Source organism: Hyperolius riggenbachi, chromosome 3 (assembly GCF_040937935.1).
Source record: "Hyperolius riggenbachi isolate aHypRig1 chromosome 3, aHypRig1.pri, whole genome shotgun sequence".
NCBI classification, from domain to species: domain Eukaryota; kingdom Metazoa; phylum Chordata; class Amphibia; order Anura; family Hyperoliidae; genus Hyperolius; species Hyperolius riggenbachi.
The window spans coordinates 35,515,785-35,536,370 of record NC_090648.1 but is presented as its reverse complement, the minus strand read 5'-3'; the positions used below and the strand labels follow the sequence as shown (position 1 = coordinate 35,536,370).

Sequence of the window (20,586 nt, the reverse complement as noted above, 5' to 3'; positions counted from 1 at the left end):
TGGTTGATAACCCTCCTTTGGGGACGGAATTATGAGGCAGACACGGTACTCACTTGAACCTCTCTGGGGTGAGGAAGTTGAGAAGATGGAACAACTCTTCCAAGTTGTTCTGAAGAGGAGTTCCTGTGAGCAGCAGCTTGTAGTCAATTTTGTAGCCATTCAACACCCGAAAAAACTGCAGAACAGGAAAAAAAGTTGGCTCGTCTGGCATGACAGAGATCTGGAACTAAGGTTCTACAGGACCTTCTTTGAACACATTTTCAGATACTTGGCCTTTCCATATAAGTTCTCTTAACAATTTTCAAAACTTCCATAACATCCAATGGCGATTTCCCACTCTTTGGAGTAATGAAATGGTCTACATGGTCAGAGCCAATGCATCTGACGTCACCCAAAAGGAAACAGGACACCGGCCGGCATAGTGTACACGAGGGGATCCGTGGCGATTGTGAGAGTGGAGACGAGGCACAGGAATCCACACGATGTAGCAGACACGGCTGGGCATCACTGATAGGGCTGTTATCATCTCACATACGTGGGTGCCCTACATAGCACAATCAGCTCCATTGTTTTTATGGTTTTAAGCTATGATTGATTTTATGTTTTTTACCTTTGCATAATATGGAATTGGAATAAAACGGTTGGAAATTACTTGAGGTTTATAGCTTGATCTAATCTCAGCAGCTGTATATTTCTGTGGGAACTTTTGCTTTTCTCCCAAGAACCTTCTTTGCAAAAAAAACATTTTGTTGAGGCTTTGCTTTTATGACCTTTGCATTTCTTTGTAACTTTTATACAGCTTTTATGATTTTTATCCAAAGTTACTTTTAGGGAACATATTGGTCTTGCCACCGTTTTTTTTTGTTTTCTTATTTGTATTGCTGTCATTGTCCTCAGTGCGTCTACAGCATTTAGACCAAATCAAGTCACTCTTGCTAAATTCCAATGTATTTTTTTGGGAGTACTTAAAGTTATTACTTTAAGTAATCCCCCCCCCCCCCCCCCAAAAAAAAGGGTGGGAATTTAGCAAGAGTGATGGAACTGACTTGGTCTAACCGCTCTAGATACACCTGGCTGTGAGGTGGTCTGCTTCTAATGAGCATATTTGCAACTCTGAAAACAGTCATGCACTGCACAGTGTTTCTAGGATACTCACATGGAGAGTGTTGTCAAGCTTCTTATACATTATTGACATCTAGAAATTGTGACAGCAATCACACGGTGAACTATTATAGTGGTCTTTGATTGGACGGCAGTTTTTTCTTTGTTGAACATAAATGGACTAATTGTTGCCACTTGCAATAAGAGAAAGGACTTCATATTATTTTCTTTTTTTCTTTTGTCCTACTAGGCTTTGAGGGGACTAGGTGATCTCTACAAATTGCACAGAAACTGTTCTTACTGCCACTGGATCCCAAACGCACCTTTGACTGGTTGTTCTTGAGTCGGTGGGCCTCATCCACCACTAGGCAGGCCCAATGAATGGATCCCAGAGCAGCCTGATCAATCGTCACCAACTCATAGGAGGTGAGGAGGACGTGGAACTTGACCTGGGCTTGTGCCTGTTGGACAAAGATATTCCAAGTCAACGGTACACAGGAAGAAACAAGAACTTTAGATGCCTATAATTAAATACATTAACTTTTCAATTGCCAAGCCCTTACCTTCATCTTGAAGGCTTTCTTTCCTCCCTTCATGACATTGTCTTGGTAGGAGAACTCGTTCTCTCGGATGACGGCTCTGCTGTCCTTGTCTCCGGTGTACGTCACCACGTAGAAGTCGGGCGCCCACATTTGGAACTCGCGCTCCCAGTTTATGATGGTTGACAGAGGTGCGCTAACGAGGAAAGGACCCCTTGTGTGGCCCTGGTGAAGACATGAATAGTCAATGCTTAGGTCCTTCATGACAATGCACCATGTTCTTCATATTGATACCTATTAGATACCATGTTCCTCTTACAGTTCACGCCCCAGCTCCACATCGTGCACAAGTGTAACTGTGCTGCACTTGTGCAACCATAATATGTCCAACAAGCTGTTGTCAGATATGCTCTTGGAGGCCCCTGCACAGCAAAGTTGGACTCCAGGAGTAAGGGGAAACCTGCGGAGAATCCAGAAGCTTCCCTCTTCATAGGTCAGTATCTAATTTTTTCCATTAGATTTGCCTCGGGTACACTTTAATGCAAAGTGGAATTGTAAAGAACTTATCTGTGGTTGCTGAAAGTTACACCGAGAGCTGGGCTGAGACCTCTACTTCCGGGTCTCGGCGCTTGTTTCCCGCTGATGACGTGCAGGCCGCACTTCCTGATAGGCGGAGGGCGTGTTCTCAGTACGCCCTCCGCAAAGCTAAACAGTAATCAGCTGACTGCGGTCAGCTGACAGCGCTGGGTCAGCTGATAGTTACAGCTGACACTTAGGTAGGGTACTGTTCTGATTGGATGTGCGGAGTGTGGCCGGCCACTGATTGGATGAGAGTTGTATTTAAACGTGCCGAGTGCTCCCGGTCATCTCCCGTGGTAGCTTAGCTGTGGCTAGATGCTGGGTGTGCACTTACTAATATTGTTGTTACCTGGAATTGACCCTTGGATTGTTTTTGACCATTCTTGTCTGCTGCCTGACCCAACCTTTGCTTGTTACCTGAATATTCTTGTCTGCTGCCTGGACCGACTTTTGCTCGTTACCTGGATACTCTTGCTTGCTGCCTGAACCGACCTTTGCTTGCTACCTGGATACTCTTGCTAGCTGCCTGAACTGACCTTGCTTGTTACCTGGACACTCTTGCTTGCTGCCTGGACCAACCATTGCCTGTCACTGGATCTGCTGCCTGTCTGTCACCATTGTGGGCCTCATCCGCATCATCAAGGTACTATTACAGTTTGACACTTGTGAACTTTATTGATACTTGCCTCAGTGGGGCTCTGGAAGGTTACTGTTCACTCTACTTCAGTCTGTATGCCCTGCACGTTAAGACCTGGGGGTAACCGTAGTCAGGGGACAAAAGTGTCCTGTTCACACGGTGGCTTGTCTATAGGTGAAAACCGTGGGCTCAGAGTCACGGCACTAGATTGGGGCATAGAGACTGATTGTGAACATAACCTGTCAAGCAGGTATAAAGACAACATGGCAAATGCTGGAAATGAGACATTACTATTGCTTGTTGAAAAATGACACACTCAGTTTGAGTTGGATGCCATAAAACTCATTTAAAAAAAAGTTGAGAAAGGGATATGTTTACCAATAAGTTTTACATCTATTTTTTGCATTTTGTCGGGAATACAAAACAAAGTTTGTATCCAGTTCCTGAATCATAGTGCTGGCTTTCAATTTCAAATTAGCACCGATTTTTAATTAACCTATTAAATGCCTTCATTTTGAGATCTGATGTTATTTTTGTACAGATTTAAACTTAATGTAAAGTTGAAATGATTTGCAAACAACCCCATTCTGTTTTGCTTACATTTTACACAGTGTCATAACTTCTATCCGGGAACGTGCGTTGGGCATAGCAGAAATCCCAGAGAATGGTGTGATCCATTTGATCAGGCGATAGATCGTTAAGGATGCGATCTGCTATCACGATCATGCTTCGCTTGTTGAGGTAGCTATAGCGATGATGGGCAGATTAGACCAAATGGAAAATCTCTCGCTGATCAAATCTGATTACAGAGAGATCTGTCAGCTGCCCATACACCACATCGTTTTCAGTATGAAATCTCTAGGGATTTGCAGCATCACCACTGCCCCCTAGTGTATAAATGTACCCCCCCCCCCCCATGTGTGCATTTATATATTAGCTGTCCTGTGTTGCCCACAGCACTGTGCCCAACCGTCTTCCGAATCCCCCACTCTTTCATTAAAGTGGATCTGAGGTGAACTTTTACACATTGCATAATTGTGTTCCTTTCCTATTGTTTATAGGGAATTCTTGAAGCCAAATACTTTTTTGTTTTAATACTCTAATTCCCTATAAACTAAAAAAGCCACGCCCACAGGTTTTCAGAGAGCCTTGGCAGTAGCAAGGGCTCATGGGAGCTCAGTCTGGGCAGGAGGAGGGGGAGGTGTTCCTAGCCATTGATTTCAGAGGCAGAGGGGAGGCTCTAGATACAGATAAGCCTGCCTCTGTGTAATGTTTACAAACAACATGGCCGCTGTCACTGTATCACAGGAAGAAATAATTTTCTATTAAAACTGTTTGCAGCTAGATTTGCTGTGTAAACCATCTAAACTTTAGATAAGATATACAGGCAAGTTACTTGTTATAGTTAGTTTTTCATTTTGGATCCGCTTTAACGTCACACACACGCCAGCTGCATGTATACGACTAACAGAAGAGCGGGGGTTTCCAAAGATGGATGGGTACCACATGGTGGGCAACACAAGACCGGTAATGTATAAATGCATACACGGGGTGTACATTTATACACTAGGGGGCAGCACTGGGGGTTTCGTCGCTTGTCTGGATATCCACTTACCACTGCATACCCGATCGCCCATGACAGCAAAACATCTTTCAATATTTTCAATCGATACATATGACAAATTTTGGCCCAAAATTGGTTGCAGCGTTGATTGGGCATGCACTTGGCGGCACCGATTTTAAGCCGATTTGATAATAATTATCGAATCGAATGGTCGATTGGCCGCCAAATCAATAGATGTATGGCCACCTTAAAGGCCACCCGAGGCTAAAATAAACTAATGAAATAAATGATTGTATCTATCTTCCTTCTCCTAAAATGACTTTTTTAAGATATACTACCATTTTATTTTATGTTTAAATCTACTTTTTAAATTTTAACTGCTGTTACTCAATGACACATTCTCAAGAGCTAAAATCTATGAACTATTGACCCTTTTATCTCTTTCCTGCTCTCAGAAGCCATTTTCTGCTAGGAAAGTGTTTTATAGTTGGAATTTCTTATCAGTGAGGGTCACACTGTAGTCACTTCCTGTCTGAGTCAGGCCTGAGTCAGCTACTTACATACCTGATATTTAACTCTTTCAGGCAGAGAAAGATAAAAGGAACACAACCTAGTTATTTGTGTGTTAGGCACTGTATATACACATGTCTATCTCATCATGTCACATGTCACCTCCAGTATCCTTTAAGTTCTGCTGTACACGAGAAACTTTAGAAATTGAAAACGAAAAAAAAAAAAGTACCCAGCAGCCACTCTCCCCTCCCTGCATCAGAGCCCATCAGTCCCTCACCTCTTTATACAGTGAATACAGGAATACGATGGTCTGTATGGTCTTCCCCAGGCCCATCTCATCTGCCAGGATGGTATCAGTGCCCTGTGCCCAGGAGAAGCGCAGCCAGTTCAGGCCCTCCAGCTGGTACATGTGCAGGGTGCCTCCCGTGGCCGTTACAAACTGCGGCTGGGCTTCGTATTTCACGGTGGGCTGCCAGAGAGAAACAAGAGACGTTACATTGATGCTCACAACACATTTCAGGCTTAAAGGATACATCCGGCAATCTGAAAAAGAAAAGTTTTGCTCACCCGGGTCTTCTTCCAGCCTCTAGAAGTCTGTGAGTTCACCCGCGATAGCTCCGCTTTGAGCCAGGACTCCACTCTCCCTTCTGTAGGATAATGACCTGTGGCTGGCTAGGTGAGGATCTTTTGTGCGGGCGTGCCGAGCACCTCTCGTGAGAATTGAAATGTGCAGAGCGCTCCGCTCCATCCAGGCCTCCGCTCTCCCCTCTGTAAGTTTGCGACCCACGGCTGGGTCGGGATCTTCTACACATGCCCGCCTCTCGTGATGCCGCTCCTGACGCCAGGAGCGCTCTGCGCAGTTCAATCCTCTCCGAGCGCAATCACGAGAGATGCTTGGCACGCCCGCGCACAACATCCTGACCCAGCCAGCCACAGGTCACGATCCTACAGAAGGGAGAGTGGAGGCCTGGCTCAAAGCAGAGGTGCCGCATTTGACCTAACAGACTTCTAGGGACTGGAAGAAGCCAAAGATGAGCGAAACTTATTTTTCAGGCTGCCGGCTGTATCCCTTAAGCCAGCCATACACTGGTCAATGTGACCAAAAGACAGATCCCTCTCAGATCATTATCTCATCGAATCCCTCCACACACTTTTCACCGATTTGCAATAGATTTCAGAATTAAATTGATGGAAAATCTGTGCGCACTTACGGCCGGTCCCCAGGTCTCACAGTCCCTCCCCTCCTTCTGGGTCATGCAGAATAAAGGAGATCTCACCAGTCTGTTGGCGCTTTCTCCCTGTCTCTTCTCTCCCAGGGTGCCTGTGTCACGTGGTGAACACTAGAGGCCAAATTCCAGAGGCATGTACCTTAAAGGGAACCAGAGGGCCTAGAAAAAAGATTCTATACATACCTGGGGCTTCCTCCGGCCCCATACGCACGGATCGCTCCCACGCCGCCGTCCTCCGCTTCCTGGATCCGCCGGTACCGGGTCCCGTCACTTCCGGCGGACGCGGCCAATTGTCCGCATGAGCAGGGGCTCCCTCCATACCCTTACGCGTGCAGCTGCGCAGTATGCAGCCGCACGCGTACGGGTATGCCGGGAGCCCCTGTGATGCAGACAATTGGCCGTGTGCTGCCGCCTACTGGCCGAAACTATGGGACCCGGTACTGCCGGATACAGGAAGCGGAGGACGGCGGTGTGGGAGCGATCCGTGCGTATGGGGCTGGAGGAAGCCCCAGGTATGTATAGAATCTTTTTTCTGGGCCCTCTGGTTCCCTTTAAGTGACAACTAGAGGCCTCTAGTGTTTGTGATGTGACAAAGGCCCACCGGGGGAGAAGAGACAGAGAATAGCAGTGGACAAAAGAGGCGTGCCTGTGGACAGATGGGTGTAAGCTCTGCTGCGTACATCACAAAATCAAACTTGCTTCCGAGGCGGTCAGCCGAAAATCCATAGATCGGGAAAGGTTTGCGGCATTTATTTCTAGCAGATTCAAATCAGCCAGATATAGATTTTTTAAAAAAAATGGCCCGTGTATGGCAACCTTCAGTCAACAGGCATTATAAAGTTAGTTTTATCGAATTCACCCTAATGGTAACATCTGGCTTAAAGGGAACCTAAACTGAGAAGGATATGGATTTTTCCTTTTAAAATAATACCAGCTGCCTGACTCTCCTGCTGATCCTATGTCTCTAATACTTTCAGCCACAGCCCCTCAACAAGCATGCAGATTGGGTGCTCTGACTGAAGTCAGACTGGATTAGCTGCATGCTTGTTTCAGGTGTGTGATTCAGCCACTACTGTCGCCAGAGATCAGCAGGGCTGCCAGGCAACTGGTATTGTTTAAAAGGAAACATCCATATCCCTCTCAGTTAAGGTTCCCTTTGAAAAGAACCCAATCTGTGAGACCTACGGAAGCTGCCATCTTTATTTGCTTCTAAACAATACCAGTTGCCCGGCAGCCCTGCTTATCTTTTTGGCTACAGTAGTGTCTGAATCACACACTTAAAACAAGCATATAGGCAAAAAAAAAAGAGTATTCCGCTGCACCAAGGCTGGGTAAAAACTTTTCTTCAACTTTATTGGCACATCAGTAAACACATACAAGGCTGACGCGTATCGGAGCTCTGAAAGGCTCCCTAATCAAGTTTTTACCCAGCCTTGGTGCAGTGGAATACTCTTTTTTTGCCTATATGTCTCGAGATCTGTGATTCCTGCTCCCTTGGACTAAACAGCGGTGGTTGTAGCGTTCCTCCTTTTTGCTACTGTTTAAAACAAGCATGTTGCTAATCTTGTCAGATTTTTGTCAGAAACACATGAGCTGCTGCATGCTTGTTCAGGGTCTGTGGCTAAATGTATTAGAGGCAGAGGATCAGCAGGACAGCCAGGCAATGTGCGTTTTTAAAAAGGGAATAAACATGTCAGCCTCCATACCCCTCTCACCATGGGGTCCCTGTAAGCTGAAATGTTAATAATACTGTAGAGAGGACATTGAATTGTACACATTAGTCTGTGCACTATAGGACAAGGCACTGCAATGTTCTCCCCACAGTTCCGCTCTATTACTGTTATTATAGCTGTTATGTATTGGCACATAGATAATAACATATACGCAACTGACTTCTCAGCTCCATGGAAACAGGAGACTGCGTGACAGCTTGTAAAGGCTTTAGAACTTTCAACATTTCTGCATAAATATGAGCCACTAAACACCTCTTTTCATGCACATCCTATAGCTAGATGATGGGAACTCAGCTAAAGGACAACTATCAATAAGCAAGTGTTATAAAACTACAATGTACAAGTATTATGTAATAGCTGCGTAAGCATGTTCCTACCTGCCACAAAGAGCAGGTGCCAAGTTCCGTAATTACATTTCGGTGCCATCAAGAGCATGTCCGATCAACAATTCGACCAATTTCGAGCCGAAATTGGTTGCATGTATTGATTGGACATGCTGGGAAATCTCGGGCTCCGTAAGCCTCCAATCGGCTTACGGAGGCGGGGAGGGAAGGGACACAGGCGGGGAGCCGCGCTATACAGGAGGCGGGGAGCGGCGGTGAATGGCAGCCTAAAGGTAAGCAGCAGATTAGCGACAATCTGCGTGTCGCTAGCCTAGCGGTTTTTATAATGGGGGACAGCAGAGCAGGGGGGAGCCTGGGGGCAGAATAAAAGGACACAGAGGCTGGTGATTGTATGCAGAATGTGCCTCTGTGTCCTAATATTGATGTCACAAACCCACCTTGGGTTCTCTTTAATGTATGGGCACCTTTACAGCAGTACTTAGGAACACGTAGACAAGCTATTTCCATCCAAGTTTAAAACCAGTTTATTGATAGTTTTATTCAGGGACTCAATCCCTGTTGCCTGAAATACCGTATATACTCACACAAAGCTGACCTGCATATAAGCTGAGGCATCCATTTTTCCCTCAGAAACCAGGAAAAAGTGATTGACTCGCGTATAATCCTCTCCCCTGTACAGCCCCCTCCAAAGTAGCCAGATGTCCCCCCCAGAAGTCATTCCTTCTCCCCATAGCTATATGTGCCTCAAGATGATACAGCTGTGTCTCAAGACGCCACTAGATGGCGTCATAGTTATGAGACACAGCGATTGCCACACAGGAAGAACAACCGGATCATTGCACTGCTGACACACTATTGCACACTCCACTCCAAGAGCCAGGGGACACAGGTAGTGTTGAGCAGTGCACTCTGCACACCATGTTGCAGCGGATGGAGATCATAGACACAGCAGGGAGCCAGCTGGCAAGAGCAGGATTACTAGTGCACGATCCTTACACTGCTCTGCCAGTAACAAAACCTGCTCATCCGTTCTGCTCCACTGACTCGCATATAAGCCGAGGGGGTAACTTCTCAGCACATTTTTTTATTCTGAAAAAGTAGGCTTATACGCGAGTATATAAGGTAATCATTAGCGATCTTTTCATGTGACAGTTCAGGAATGACCGTCATACAGATATTGGGCTTGATTCTTTGAAGCGTGATAACTGCTGTCACAGCAGTTATCACTCGATCTGCTGCGCCCAGTGCTTATCACGCGAACAGCGTTAGTTCACGTGATAAGCGAAGGTTATCGTGCAACCACGTGCGCGTTTCACATGAAAAGCGCACATGATCGCGCGATAACCTTTGCTTACCACGTGAACTAACGCTGTGTGTTAGCAGTTATCATGCTTTAGAGCAAGGGAATCAAACTCAAATACAATGTGGGCCGAAATTGTACACTGGGACCTAGTCGCAGGCCAACCTCAATGTCTAGTGGCCACCTCCCTCCCTTATAAAGTCCCAGTTTTCTAATGCCCCTTCCCTTCCAACTCCTAAACAGTTCCCTAGTGTCTAGTGGTCCTCCTCCCCCTATACAGGGCCCTGGTGTCTAGAGCCCCCCCACCCTCGCCTATATAGTTCCCTAGTGTTTAGGGCTTTCCTCCCTACCTTCCCCATATGGCTTCCCTGGTGATCTAGGGCTTCATCTCCAGTACAGTTTCCCTGGTGGTCTAGAGTGGGCCAAACATAATGCAAAGTGGGGAAACCCCTTGAGGGCCAAATTTAATAGCTCTGAGGGCCATATTTGGCCCGCGGGCCGGAGTTTGACATATATGCTTTAGAGAATCGAGGGGTTATCTGTGAAATAGCCTGCTCAGTTCTGTGGTGAGTACAGAGACGGGAGGGAGGATGGAGTAGAAGGCACATTTCTGCAGGGACTACAAAAAATAGACAAAAGTGGTTAGGTGGGAGTGATCCAATATAGTGCATCACTGGAGTGGGAGACAAAGGACATCAGGGCCCATACTAACTGTTTAGCCAAGATGATTACTAAAATCACAAAATCTGGGGAAAGGGAAAAGTCCAAACCCCCTAAAGGACTCACTGGTGCAGATCCAGGTCAGCCAAGTCCAGGGAAACATACACAGGGGAAAGGTCCGCAGAACTCAAATGAGTGTTTAAAAGCCAATAACTTTATTTATTCCTTCAAAAATGACAGGATAATAGGATACAATGGCAACTATGACTAAGGCTGATTGCAAGACTGAAACGTGAGGTGTTGTTATATCCTGTTGTCCTGTCATTTTTAATAAAGTTATCGGCTTTTAAAGGGAACCAGAGATGAATGATTCACACAAAATAAACTTATCGGTCTATAGCTTGTAAAGAATAAATGCTCTACGTGATAATTTCGCCACTCTGGTGTGCCTTTGAGTGTTTTTTTTATCCATTATTGCTCCAGGAAATATCCAATATGGCCACCGGCTCATATCCCTTCTGCTTCCAGGTTATAAGCTGTTCTGGATGTGCTGTCTAGCTTCTATGAGACTATAAACAAGTAGGGCTGCAGCAGGCTTTCATCTGTGTGCTTTCAACTTTATTATTCTGGCATGCTGTGTGGCTGCCTGTAGGAAGTGTCTCTCATAGAAATGAAACTGCATACAGTAGATAATGACAGGCTGCACACTGCACACAGATACACTTGTCTGTTTCAGAGCTTCTTTCTCGGCAGCAGCAGCCCCTCCCATGTCAACAGCTCTGAGTAGGAAATCTGAGCCAGGAGGGGGCAGGCTTGGGCTTGAAAAGACTCCACAGAAGAGTGACTCAGTTATAATGATTCCAGGTCAAACCTAGACTGAACCAGTCGGTGGTTTGTTATCACAGCTGATAACAGATAGATTAGACTGAGAAGAATAAAACTAAAAGCATGATAGGTGTTTACTGTCATGTTCCCACTGATAAATGTAATAAAATACATGAGGGTGCTTCGTCTCTGGTTCTCTTTAAGCACTCACCTGAGTTCTGCAGACCCTTCTCTTGTACATCCCCCCCCCCCCCCCCCCCCACCATCTGAGCCAGCTGATGCCCGAGGTACTCACGTCACTGATGGGCGATCTGGGCACATCGTTCATGTAGGCTTCTTTGTGGGACCTCTTGTACTGTGGTGGGCAGAGGGCGCTCTCCCCCATGATCTGTTCTCTGAGAGACAAAAGGGCAAGAGAAAGAACGCATGAGGAAATTAAGTGGACAACAGGCGCATTTCAGCAACCTATTAACCCTCCTGGCGGTATGAAAAAATCCGCCAGGAGGCAGCGCAGCAGTTTTTTTTTTTTTCTTTTAAATCATGTAGCGAGCCCAGGGCTTGCTACAGGATAGCCACTGCTCAGCGGCATCCCCCTGCCCGCTTCGATCGCCTTCGGCGATCTCCGATCAGGAAATCCCGTTCGAAGAACGGGATTTCCTGGAGGGCTTCCCCCGTCGCCATCAGCGATGTCGTGACATCATTGGGAGTCCCAATCCACCCCTTGGCGCTGCCTGGCACTGATTGGCCAGGCAGCGCACGGGGTCTGGGGGGGGCGCGCCGCAACGGATAGCGGCGATCGGGCGCGGGGCGGCGGCGATCAGTGTGCTGGCCCAGCTAGCAAAGTGCTAGCTGCGTCCAGCAAAAAAAAAAAATTATGTAAATCGGCCCAACAGGGCCTGAGCGGCACCCTCCGGCGGCTTACCCCGTGTCACACACGGGGTTACCGCCAAGGAGGTTAAGGCTAGGTTCACAATGGCACAGAACGCTAGCATTTACCAATTGTTCTCGTCGCCGAACGACCCACGGGGAAATACCTGGGAAAATGCCGAGTTCTATTGCGTAGTGTATGCAGCATCATAAAGTTATGCATGCAGCATCACACAAGTGTACGTGGGCGGAGCATTTGCCCCATTTTGCCCCTATGTGCAGACGCCCATGGCTTTGTGCGCTGTTCACAATCACCCTCCTATTTCTTCATCTTAGGCAGTGTGAATGGGGCGAGGAAAAGGGGAAAATGGTTGGAAGGAACATCACAGCAAGCCTGCTTCTCCCCATCTGAAAAAGTGACAAAAGTCAGATTTTCTGAGGAGTGATTATGGAGGGTTGAGGAGGGGTGATGGGGTAAGGAGAGGAATGGACAATGAACGGATACTGATTTGCTGTGATCGCTTCCTTTTTTACCTCCCATAAATTAAAATGGCACATGACTATGAACAGCAAATTCCAGCCTTAAAAAGGGATTATACTTATAAATTAAAAATGTCAGTAACTACGCTTAGTTACTTAAAAGAACATTTGAAAGCATTCCCAAGTGCTCCCTGCGTGTAAAAGTATTTATTGTCACTGCAGAGAGCAATAGAAGCTTATTATTTATTGGATTTATAAAGCGCCAACATATTACTTAGCACTGGACAATAAATAAGGTTACAGACCATAAAAATAGGGGTAACCGACAACACATTACAGGCAATAAGCAGTAAGGCCTAGTGCACACCGGAGCGTTTCCGCTGCGGTTTGCGATCTGCTTGCGGGTGCGGATCTGCTAGGGTAATGCATTTCAATGGGGTGGTGCACACCAGAGCGGGTGGCGTTTTGCAGAAACGCATACTCCCGGGCTGCAGCAGATTTTGGATTGCGGATGCGTTTCTGCCTCAATGTTAAGTATAGGAAAAACGCAAACCGCTCTGAAAAACGGCACTTCAGAGCGGTTTGCCAGGCGTTTTTTGTTACAGTAGCTGTTCAGTAACAGCTTTACTGTAACAATACATGAAATCTACTACACCAAAAACGCTACACAAAACCGCAAAACGCTAGCTGAAACGCTGCAGAAAAATAAGAAAAAGCGTTTCAAAATCTGCTAGCATTTTGCGGATCTGCTAGCGTTTTTTGGTGTGCACCAGGCCTAAGACACACAATGCTTGATCATGCACTGGAGTAGTAGTCCCAGTCATTCAAGTTCACGTTATTCTATGAGCAAGATGCATGATCAAGAAGAATACACAAGGAGGGAGGGACCCGCCAAAGGCTTACAGTCTAAGCTTGCTTATTTATTTACCTCCGGTCATTGGCAAAGGCAAGAAACTCTCTGTGCCTGTGTCTTCACTCTGACACCCCCCCCCCCCCCCCCTCCTGCTGAAGTGACTCAACTGCTGTCAGGGTGATGTGTCTATTCAGCAGAGAAGGGGAGGAAGGCAGAGTGAAGACACGGGCAGATTATTTCCAGAGATAAGCAAGCCTGTACTGTTCTCTGCAGTGAAAGTGTACATTTTTAAACACAGGGAATACTTGGGAATGCTTTCAAATGTTGTTTAATGTAGCTGAGAGTTTCTGAAATTTTTGTTTTGAGAGTACAATCCCACTTTAACCACTTTATCCACCACTACAGTATAGCTACCTCCTCTGTGACTTAATCTAAGCTATAGGTTCTCAACGTGTGGTGCACCTAGCCCAGGGGGTACTTCTGATGGTTCCAGGGGGTACTCAGGCTTGATATACTTAACCACAAATAACATTTAGAGTTTTAGAAAATGATAAATCTTATTTAAACAACACCAAATTAGTGTTTTAGCTAATTAAAAGCAATAATAAATGCTTGGATATTGTTTAGAACCAATAATCATTTACTACGATTAAATATATATTTGTCAAGGGGTACTTGTGATAATGCTAGGGGGTACTTGGTGAGTACAGGGTTTCAAAAGGGGTACATACCAATAAGATGTTGAGAAACACTGATCTAAGCCACAAGGACGTAGGTATAAGTCATGTAGCTGAAGCAGAGCTGTGCACGATTGGGCTTGCTCCTGTGCACACTCCGGCACTGCTGCAGCACTAATTGGTAAAAGGACATATATGTTCCCCGAGCCAATAAGATTGATTTTTACCATTAAAAATACTTTTAATTTTCTCAGTTCATAGTGAAAAATACACACTGCGGCATTATTTCAGAATCAAATATCTTCACCATAAATTGTGACAGGAATATAATCAAAATGGTGTGATAAACGATAGAAATAGCTAAAACAAAATTTGTGTTTTTTATCTCCAGTAGCACTTTTTATTTTTTAACTGGAATTGGTAAAACTGAGAAATAATGTGTTTTTGTCTTTTTTTTCCTCTTTTATTTCCCATTAAAATGCGTAGGAGGAAAATCGTTTAAAGAGAACCTGAGGTGGGAATTACTAATACTATTGGGGCACAGAGGCTGGTTGCGCACACTAAGACCAGCCTCTGTTGCCCCATCGTATGCCTCCATGTCCCCCCTGCTTGCCCCTATAGACCCCGCAGTGCTGGCGACACGCAGCGTGTCGCCAGCACAATGTTTACCTATGCGCTGTCTGTCAGCGCCGCTCCCCCGCCTCCTCCGCATCGCCGCTACCCGCCCGCATCACTTCCCTCCTATCAGCTGGAGGGAAGGGACACGGGCGGGTGCGCCGATGCGGAGGAGGCGGGGGAGCGGCGCTGACAGACAGCGCATAGGTAAACATTGTGCTGGCAACACGCTGCGTGTCGCCAGCACTGCGGGGTTTATAGCGGCAAGCAGGGGGGACATGGAGGCATACGATGGGGTAACAGAGGCTGGTCTTAGTGTGCGCAACCAGCCTCTGTGCCCCAATAGTATTAGTAATTCCCACCTCGGGTTCTCTTTAAGGGAAAAAATATCATACAATGAAAGCCTTGTTTGTTTAAAAAAAAAAAACAATATTCATTTCATTTAGGTGTCATAAGTAGGGATAACGTTATGGCTTATTAAATAGGGACATAGCTAAAACTACTCTGGTCCATAAGGGGGGAAGAAGGTCTGGATGCAAAGTGGTTAAAAATCTATCACATGATTAAAGAGGAACTCCAGTGAAAATAATGTAATAAAAAAGTGCTTCATTTTTACAATAATTATGTATAAATGATTTAGTCAGTGTTTGCCCATTGTAAAATCTTTTAGATCCCTGATTTACATTCTGACATTTATTACATGGTGATATTTTTACTGTTGGCAGGTGATGTAGCTGCTATATGCTTTTTTGGCAGTTGGAAACAGCTGTTAACAGCTATTTCCCATAATGCAGCAAGGTTCACAGACAGGAAACTGCCAAGAGTACGTACTTTCTTGTGGGAGGGGTTTCAACACAATATCAGTCATACAGCGCCCCCTGATGGTCTGTTTGTGAAAAGGAATAGATTTCTCATGTAAAAGGGGGTATCAGCTACTGATTGGGATAAAGTTCAATTCTTGGTCGGAGTTTCTCTTTAAGTTGCTTCTCTGTGAGTTCCGCTACATACAAGAAACTCTATGAAGCTGTGACACATCAGGCACTGCTGTCTCTGTATTCTTTCACATAACCCACGATGAGGGTACATTTAATCATGTGACTCTCCAGAACAGACGTTACCTGTGCGTCCAATATAACTGCTTGTGGTAGTCGTAATCCGGCAGCTTAATGTGGTCTTCCTCCCATGTGGACTGGTCATAGGACAGGTCCCTCCATTTCACCAGGTAGCTATAGTGCCCTCTCCTGTCCACACTAAGAAACAAGGACACACATGGTCAATGCATTGTCGCCAACATTTATAGTAACTCCATTACTACTGATATCTAATTATGAGCAACTGAATTCCGCGGAGTTCTGAATTTTTAATCAGAGTGCGGAATTTCAAGTGGAATTCCAATGTTTAAGATGTAAAGTTTATACTGCTAAAGTTTATACTTTCTGAGGTTAATTTCAAGCCCCCATAAACACTAGATTCACCAAATTTTCCAGGTATCTTAGGGAGGATTGTTCAAACAAGTAAAAAAAAAAATGTCAAAAATACCTAGTAGTTTTTGAGAAAACAGATTTTTTCAAAAGTTCAAAGCAAAAAATGGTCTCCCCCAGACGGCTGCCCCTTTTCACAAAGAGTGGAACGTTTTAAAACTTGCATGTCCTGAATGAAACATGGGTTCCCATTCCAATTCAGAAATAGTCGGTATTGACTTTAATGTACACATCGGAATTCTGTAGAATTCCGTTCGATATTTGGAGTTACCAAGCGGAATTCAGAATTCCATCAAATTTAGAATTCGGCAATTCTGACCATCCCTACTGACTTCAGGTCAGAGGTCATGCTGGGCATTATGGGATGGAAGTTCGCTGAGGGTAACAAAGCCACAGCGAAGTTCTGAAATAGAACAAATTATGGATATTTCAGGCCATCTTCCTGCCCTCCCGGTGCCTCACCTGTGGTTGATAATCCTCTGTACAGACATCCATTCCGGTTTAATGCCGTAGCGGTAGAACCTCTCCTCTAAGTGAGAGTATTCCGTGTCTTTGCTTTTCTCACTTTTTCCCTCGTCTTCTCCTGAGCCATAGTCAAACGGCGGAGGCTCATCCATGTCATTCTTCCGCTGGAAGTTGCGGTACATGACCATGTGGAAGATCTCCAGCTGCAAGAGGAAAGAACGACAATGAAGGATGGGGATCACGGCAAACCCTACCGTGCTAGATTCTGAGGAAAGCCTAGAAGGCCTAGCAAGTGAAGTGTGGTCCGGAGTAAGTCGAGGAGCAGAAATGCAGATGTCAAACCAAGAAACTTTGATTCCGGTAATACCTTTAAATGACTAACTGTACATGGTTTATTGCAAGCTTTCAAAACGTGAAGTTTCCTCATCAGGCATTATACAGAACTGGATCAGAACTGTTCATCTCTACAGCAGAGAAGAAGCACCATCGCCATTATGTCTGGCCGAGGAAAGGGTGGGGAGGGACACGGGAAAGGAGACGCCAAGTGGCACAGGAAGCTGCTCTGGGATAACATCCAGGGTATTACTAAGCCTGCCACCTGGTCCGCAAAGAGGGAGTGTCAAGCTCATCTCCGGCCTTATCTATGAGGCCAGCAGAGTGCTGAAGGTTTTCCAGAAGAACGTCACCCTGGACACCGTCACCTACACCGAGCACGGCAAGAGGAAGACGGTCATCGTCATGGATGTGGTGTACGCCCTCATGCGCCAGGGACCCTCTACGGCTTCGGGGGATAAACCTCCTCTTATTTCTCGCATTCTGATCAGTGTTCAAGCCAGTTCTGATCCAGTTCTGTATAGTGCCTGAAGAAGAAACTTAAGAGTTTCGAAAGCTTGCAATAAACCATGTACAGTTAGTCATTAACGGAACAGAATCAACGTTTGTTGGTTTGATGTCTGCATTTCTATGAGGCCTACAAATCAATCGATGGAGGTGCACATTAAATCTTGAAGGGTCACATGGATTGAGATGTAGGTCTCTTAGGCATCCCTCATTGGGCTTACAGGCGACGATTAGTGGACTATCACCTTCTAGCCTACCCCTTGGTGCCACCAGATGGCATTACGGCTTCACAGACACCCGTCAGAAATGGTGAATAGCACACTGTTTCTGTGAGATGTAACACGCTACAGTCCTTGGAATAGGATGTTCTAAACCAGGGGGGTGCCCCCTGCACCAATGGCAATCTACCAGTCCTTCAAACACCACAGACCTCTCCTCTCCTTTGCGGCCCCCTAGTGCTGGCTTCTGCAGAACGCGTCATCTGTGATCGCTGCTGGAGCCGAGGATTAGGTGAGCTGCGCTGCCACTTCTCATATATACACGGGGCAGAGAAGGACACACGGTGGATAGGGGAGAGCGGAGGACAAACGGGGGCAGAGGAGGACACACGAGGGATGGGGGAGAGCAGGAGGACACACGAGGACAGAGGGGGGGGGGGCACTGGGGAACACACTGGGGGCAGAAGGGGACACAGGAGGACACAATAATTGGGGGAGAACATCTACAAGATGCTCCTGGAACATGGCCGCACCAGGTTTAGTATATACAGGATCTTCTCAAAAAATTAGCATATTGTGATAAAGTTCATTATTTTCTGTAATGTACTGATAAACATTAGACTTTCATATATTTTAGATTCAATTACACACAACTGAAGTAGTTCAAGCCTTTTATTGTTTTAATATTGATGATTTTGGCATACAGCTCATGAAAACCCAAATTTCCTATCTCAAAAAATTAGCATATTTCATCCGACCAATAAAAGAAAAGTGTTTTTAAAACAAAAAAAGTCAACCTTCAAATAATTATGTTCAGTTATGCACTCAATACTTGGTCGGGAATCCTTTTGCAGAAATGACTGCTTCAATGCGGCGTGGCATGGAGGCAATCAGCCTGTGGCACTGCTCAGGTATTATGAATGCCCAGGATGCTTCAATAGCGGCTTTAAGCTCATCCAGAGTGTTGGGTCTTGCGTCTCTCAACTTTCTCTTCACAATATCCCACAGATTCTCTATGGGGTTCAGGTCAGGAGAGTTGGCAGGCCAATTGAGCACAGTAATACCATGGTCAGTAAACCATTACCAGTGGTTTTGGCATTGTGAGCAGGTGCCAGGTCGTGCTGAAAAATGAAATCTTCATCTCCACAAAGCTTTTTAGCACGCTTATCTACAACCCTTTAAAATTCACCTGAATCACAGGGACGTAGATATGCAACTCCTGTTTATTTCCCCGCTGTGCGCAATCACGTGCACGCGCATTGGGCACCCGCTGATCCGTGATTGGCTGATGTGAACATGTGTTCACAAAGCCAATCAAAGTGCTTGCAAGTTTAAATGAGCACTGCCAAAGCCAATGACAGTGCTCATTCATTCAGAATGTGTGTAAACATTGTATCAGTCACTATGTGTTACAGTTACTGAGATCACTCGTGAGAAGATCTTAGGGCTCTTTCACATCAGAGCTTGCGTTGGAGAACGCTCAAAGCATAAGTTTTGTTGTATGCCTTTTACTGCGTTTTGATATGCGTTGCACTGCAGTGAGTGTGCGTTTTTAATCCGTTTTCAATCCGTTACTGCACATAGAAAAACGCAGGATTTTTTTTTTTTCTTTTAGTTGTCAACTTTCTACATTGTTCCTCTGTTGCATTCTGGGACTGATTGCCTGCGTTAACGGATTAAAAACGCGCATAGTGTGCGTTTTACATTGACTAACATTGTAACGCATAAAGCTAGCGTTGGCCAAAAAACTGCGCCTGGGTGCAGTGGAACGCAACGCACAAAAAGGCTGCGTTATATGTGAAAGCTAAAATGAAAGTCTATGGACTTTCATTTCACCTTGGGTAACGCAAACTTTATCCTTTGCGTTGAAACGCAGAAAATCTGCCCTAATGTGAAAGAGCCCTTAGAGAAGTAGAACAGCATTAAGGTGGCCACTAACTGTCCAATTTCTAGCGAAAAAACGTTCGAGCAATCAGAAATTCTGATCGGATTGGTTGTAAATAACCTCCATTGATGGACACAATCGATTATAAACGAGTGAAAAAAAATGTCGTCTGAATGAATTTTCATTGAACCAAAATTTGGATTTTCTTGCTGGCTGTGATAGATAGGAAGCAAAGATTGGTTCGTTGATGGTGTAGTGAACGATGTATTACAATATTTCACTTCCGATCAGAATTTCTGATCGCTCGAACGATTTTTTTGCTAGAAATTGGATCATTAGTGGCCACCTTTAGTCAGTGACCAGCATCAGTGAGGTGTTTTTTTAAATAAATTATACCCTTCATTAAGCCCATTAACCCTTGCCTCCCTGAAATGTGAAAATTGCTGTGGTTTTTAGGGGAAAAACACCTGTGGTTGAGAAGTGTCTTGTAGTCTAATAGGCCGAAAAATACGATGTATAATGAGGTATAAGTTACTTTTCTCCTATGTACTGGTTACTTACAATAGGCAGTAAAAAATCTGACATATCTGACAATTTTGAAATAGCCCATCTCCTACATTACCTGACGCTGGCTCCCGGGCATCTTCTCCACGCTGCACCCGCTCCATCCCAGTGTACACTGTGTCACTCCGTGACCAGGAAGTTCAAATAGAGCGCCCTCTATTTGAACTTCCTGGTCACTGCAGTGACAGGAAGCGCCGGGATGGAGCGGGTGCAGCGTGGAGAAGATGCGGAGAAGACGCCCGGGAGCCAGCGTCAGGTAATGTATACCTGATCGGATCGGCCGCCGCTAGCGACGCGCTCCCTACCCGCGGGCGATCGAGGGTAATTTCCCGCACGTCGCGATCGACGGACCGATCCGATTTCGGGAGAAAATCGGATCGGCGGGTGCGTTTAGCGCGAACGTTTGGCAGCAGATTCGATCCCAGGATCGAATCTGCTGTCGAAACGGCCGCGAATCGGGCCAGTGTATGGCCAATTTTAGTGACAGCAACATAGGAGAATTGCAACTTATAGCTCACATCACTCTAGAATCATTGTGCTTCTTAATTCTATGGGTTTACATGTATTTTAAATGCTACAATTTTCCCCGATAGCGGTCTTTTAATGATAGGGCTCTC

General features: G+C 45.6%; 1 protein-coding gene across 3 annotated transcripts in view; it reads right to left on the bottom strand.

Moving 5' to 3' along the window:
• CHD3 (chromodomain helicase DNA binding protein 3) overlaps window positions 1-20,586 on the bottom strand; it is a 117,710-nt gene that overhangs the window by 43,939 nt on the left and 53,185 nt on the right. For all 3 annotated transcript variants that reach the window (XM_068273994.1, XM_068273993.1, XM_068273992.1), the window contains exons 11-17: window positions 16,460-16,665; window positions 15,635-15,766; window positions 11,320-11,419; window positions 5,211-5,402; window positions 1,665-1,865; window positions 1,425-1,562; window positions 54-175 (exon numbers count right to left, since the gene is read on the bottom strand). In XM_068273994.1, the coding sequence (XP_068130095.1) occupies window positions 54-175; window positions 1,425-1,562; window positions 1,665-1,865; window positions 5,211-5,402; window positions 11,320-11,419; window positions 15,635-15,766; window positions 16,460-16,665 (1,091 nt within the window). The remainder of the gene's footprint in view (window positions 1-53; window positions 176-1,424; window positions 1,563-1,664; window positions 1,866-5,210; window positions 5,403-11,319; window positions 11,420-15,634; window positions 15,767-16,459; window positions 16,666-20,586) is intronic.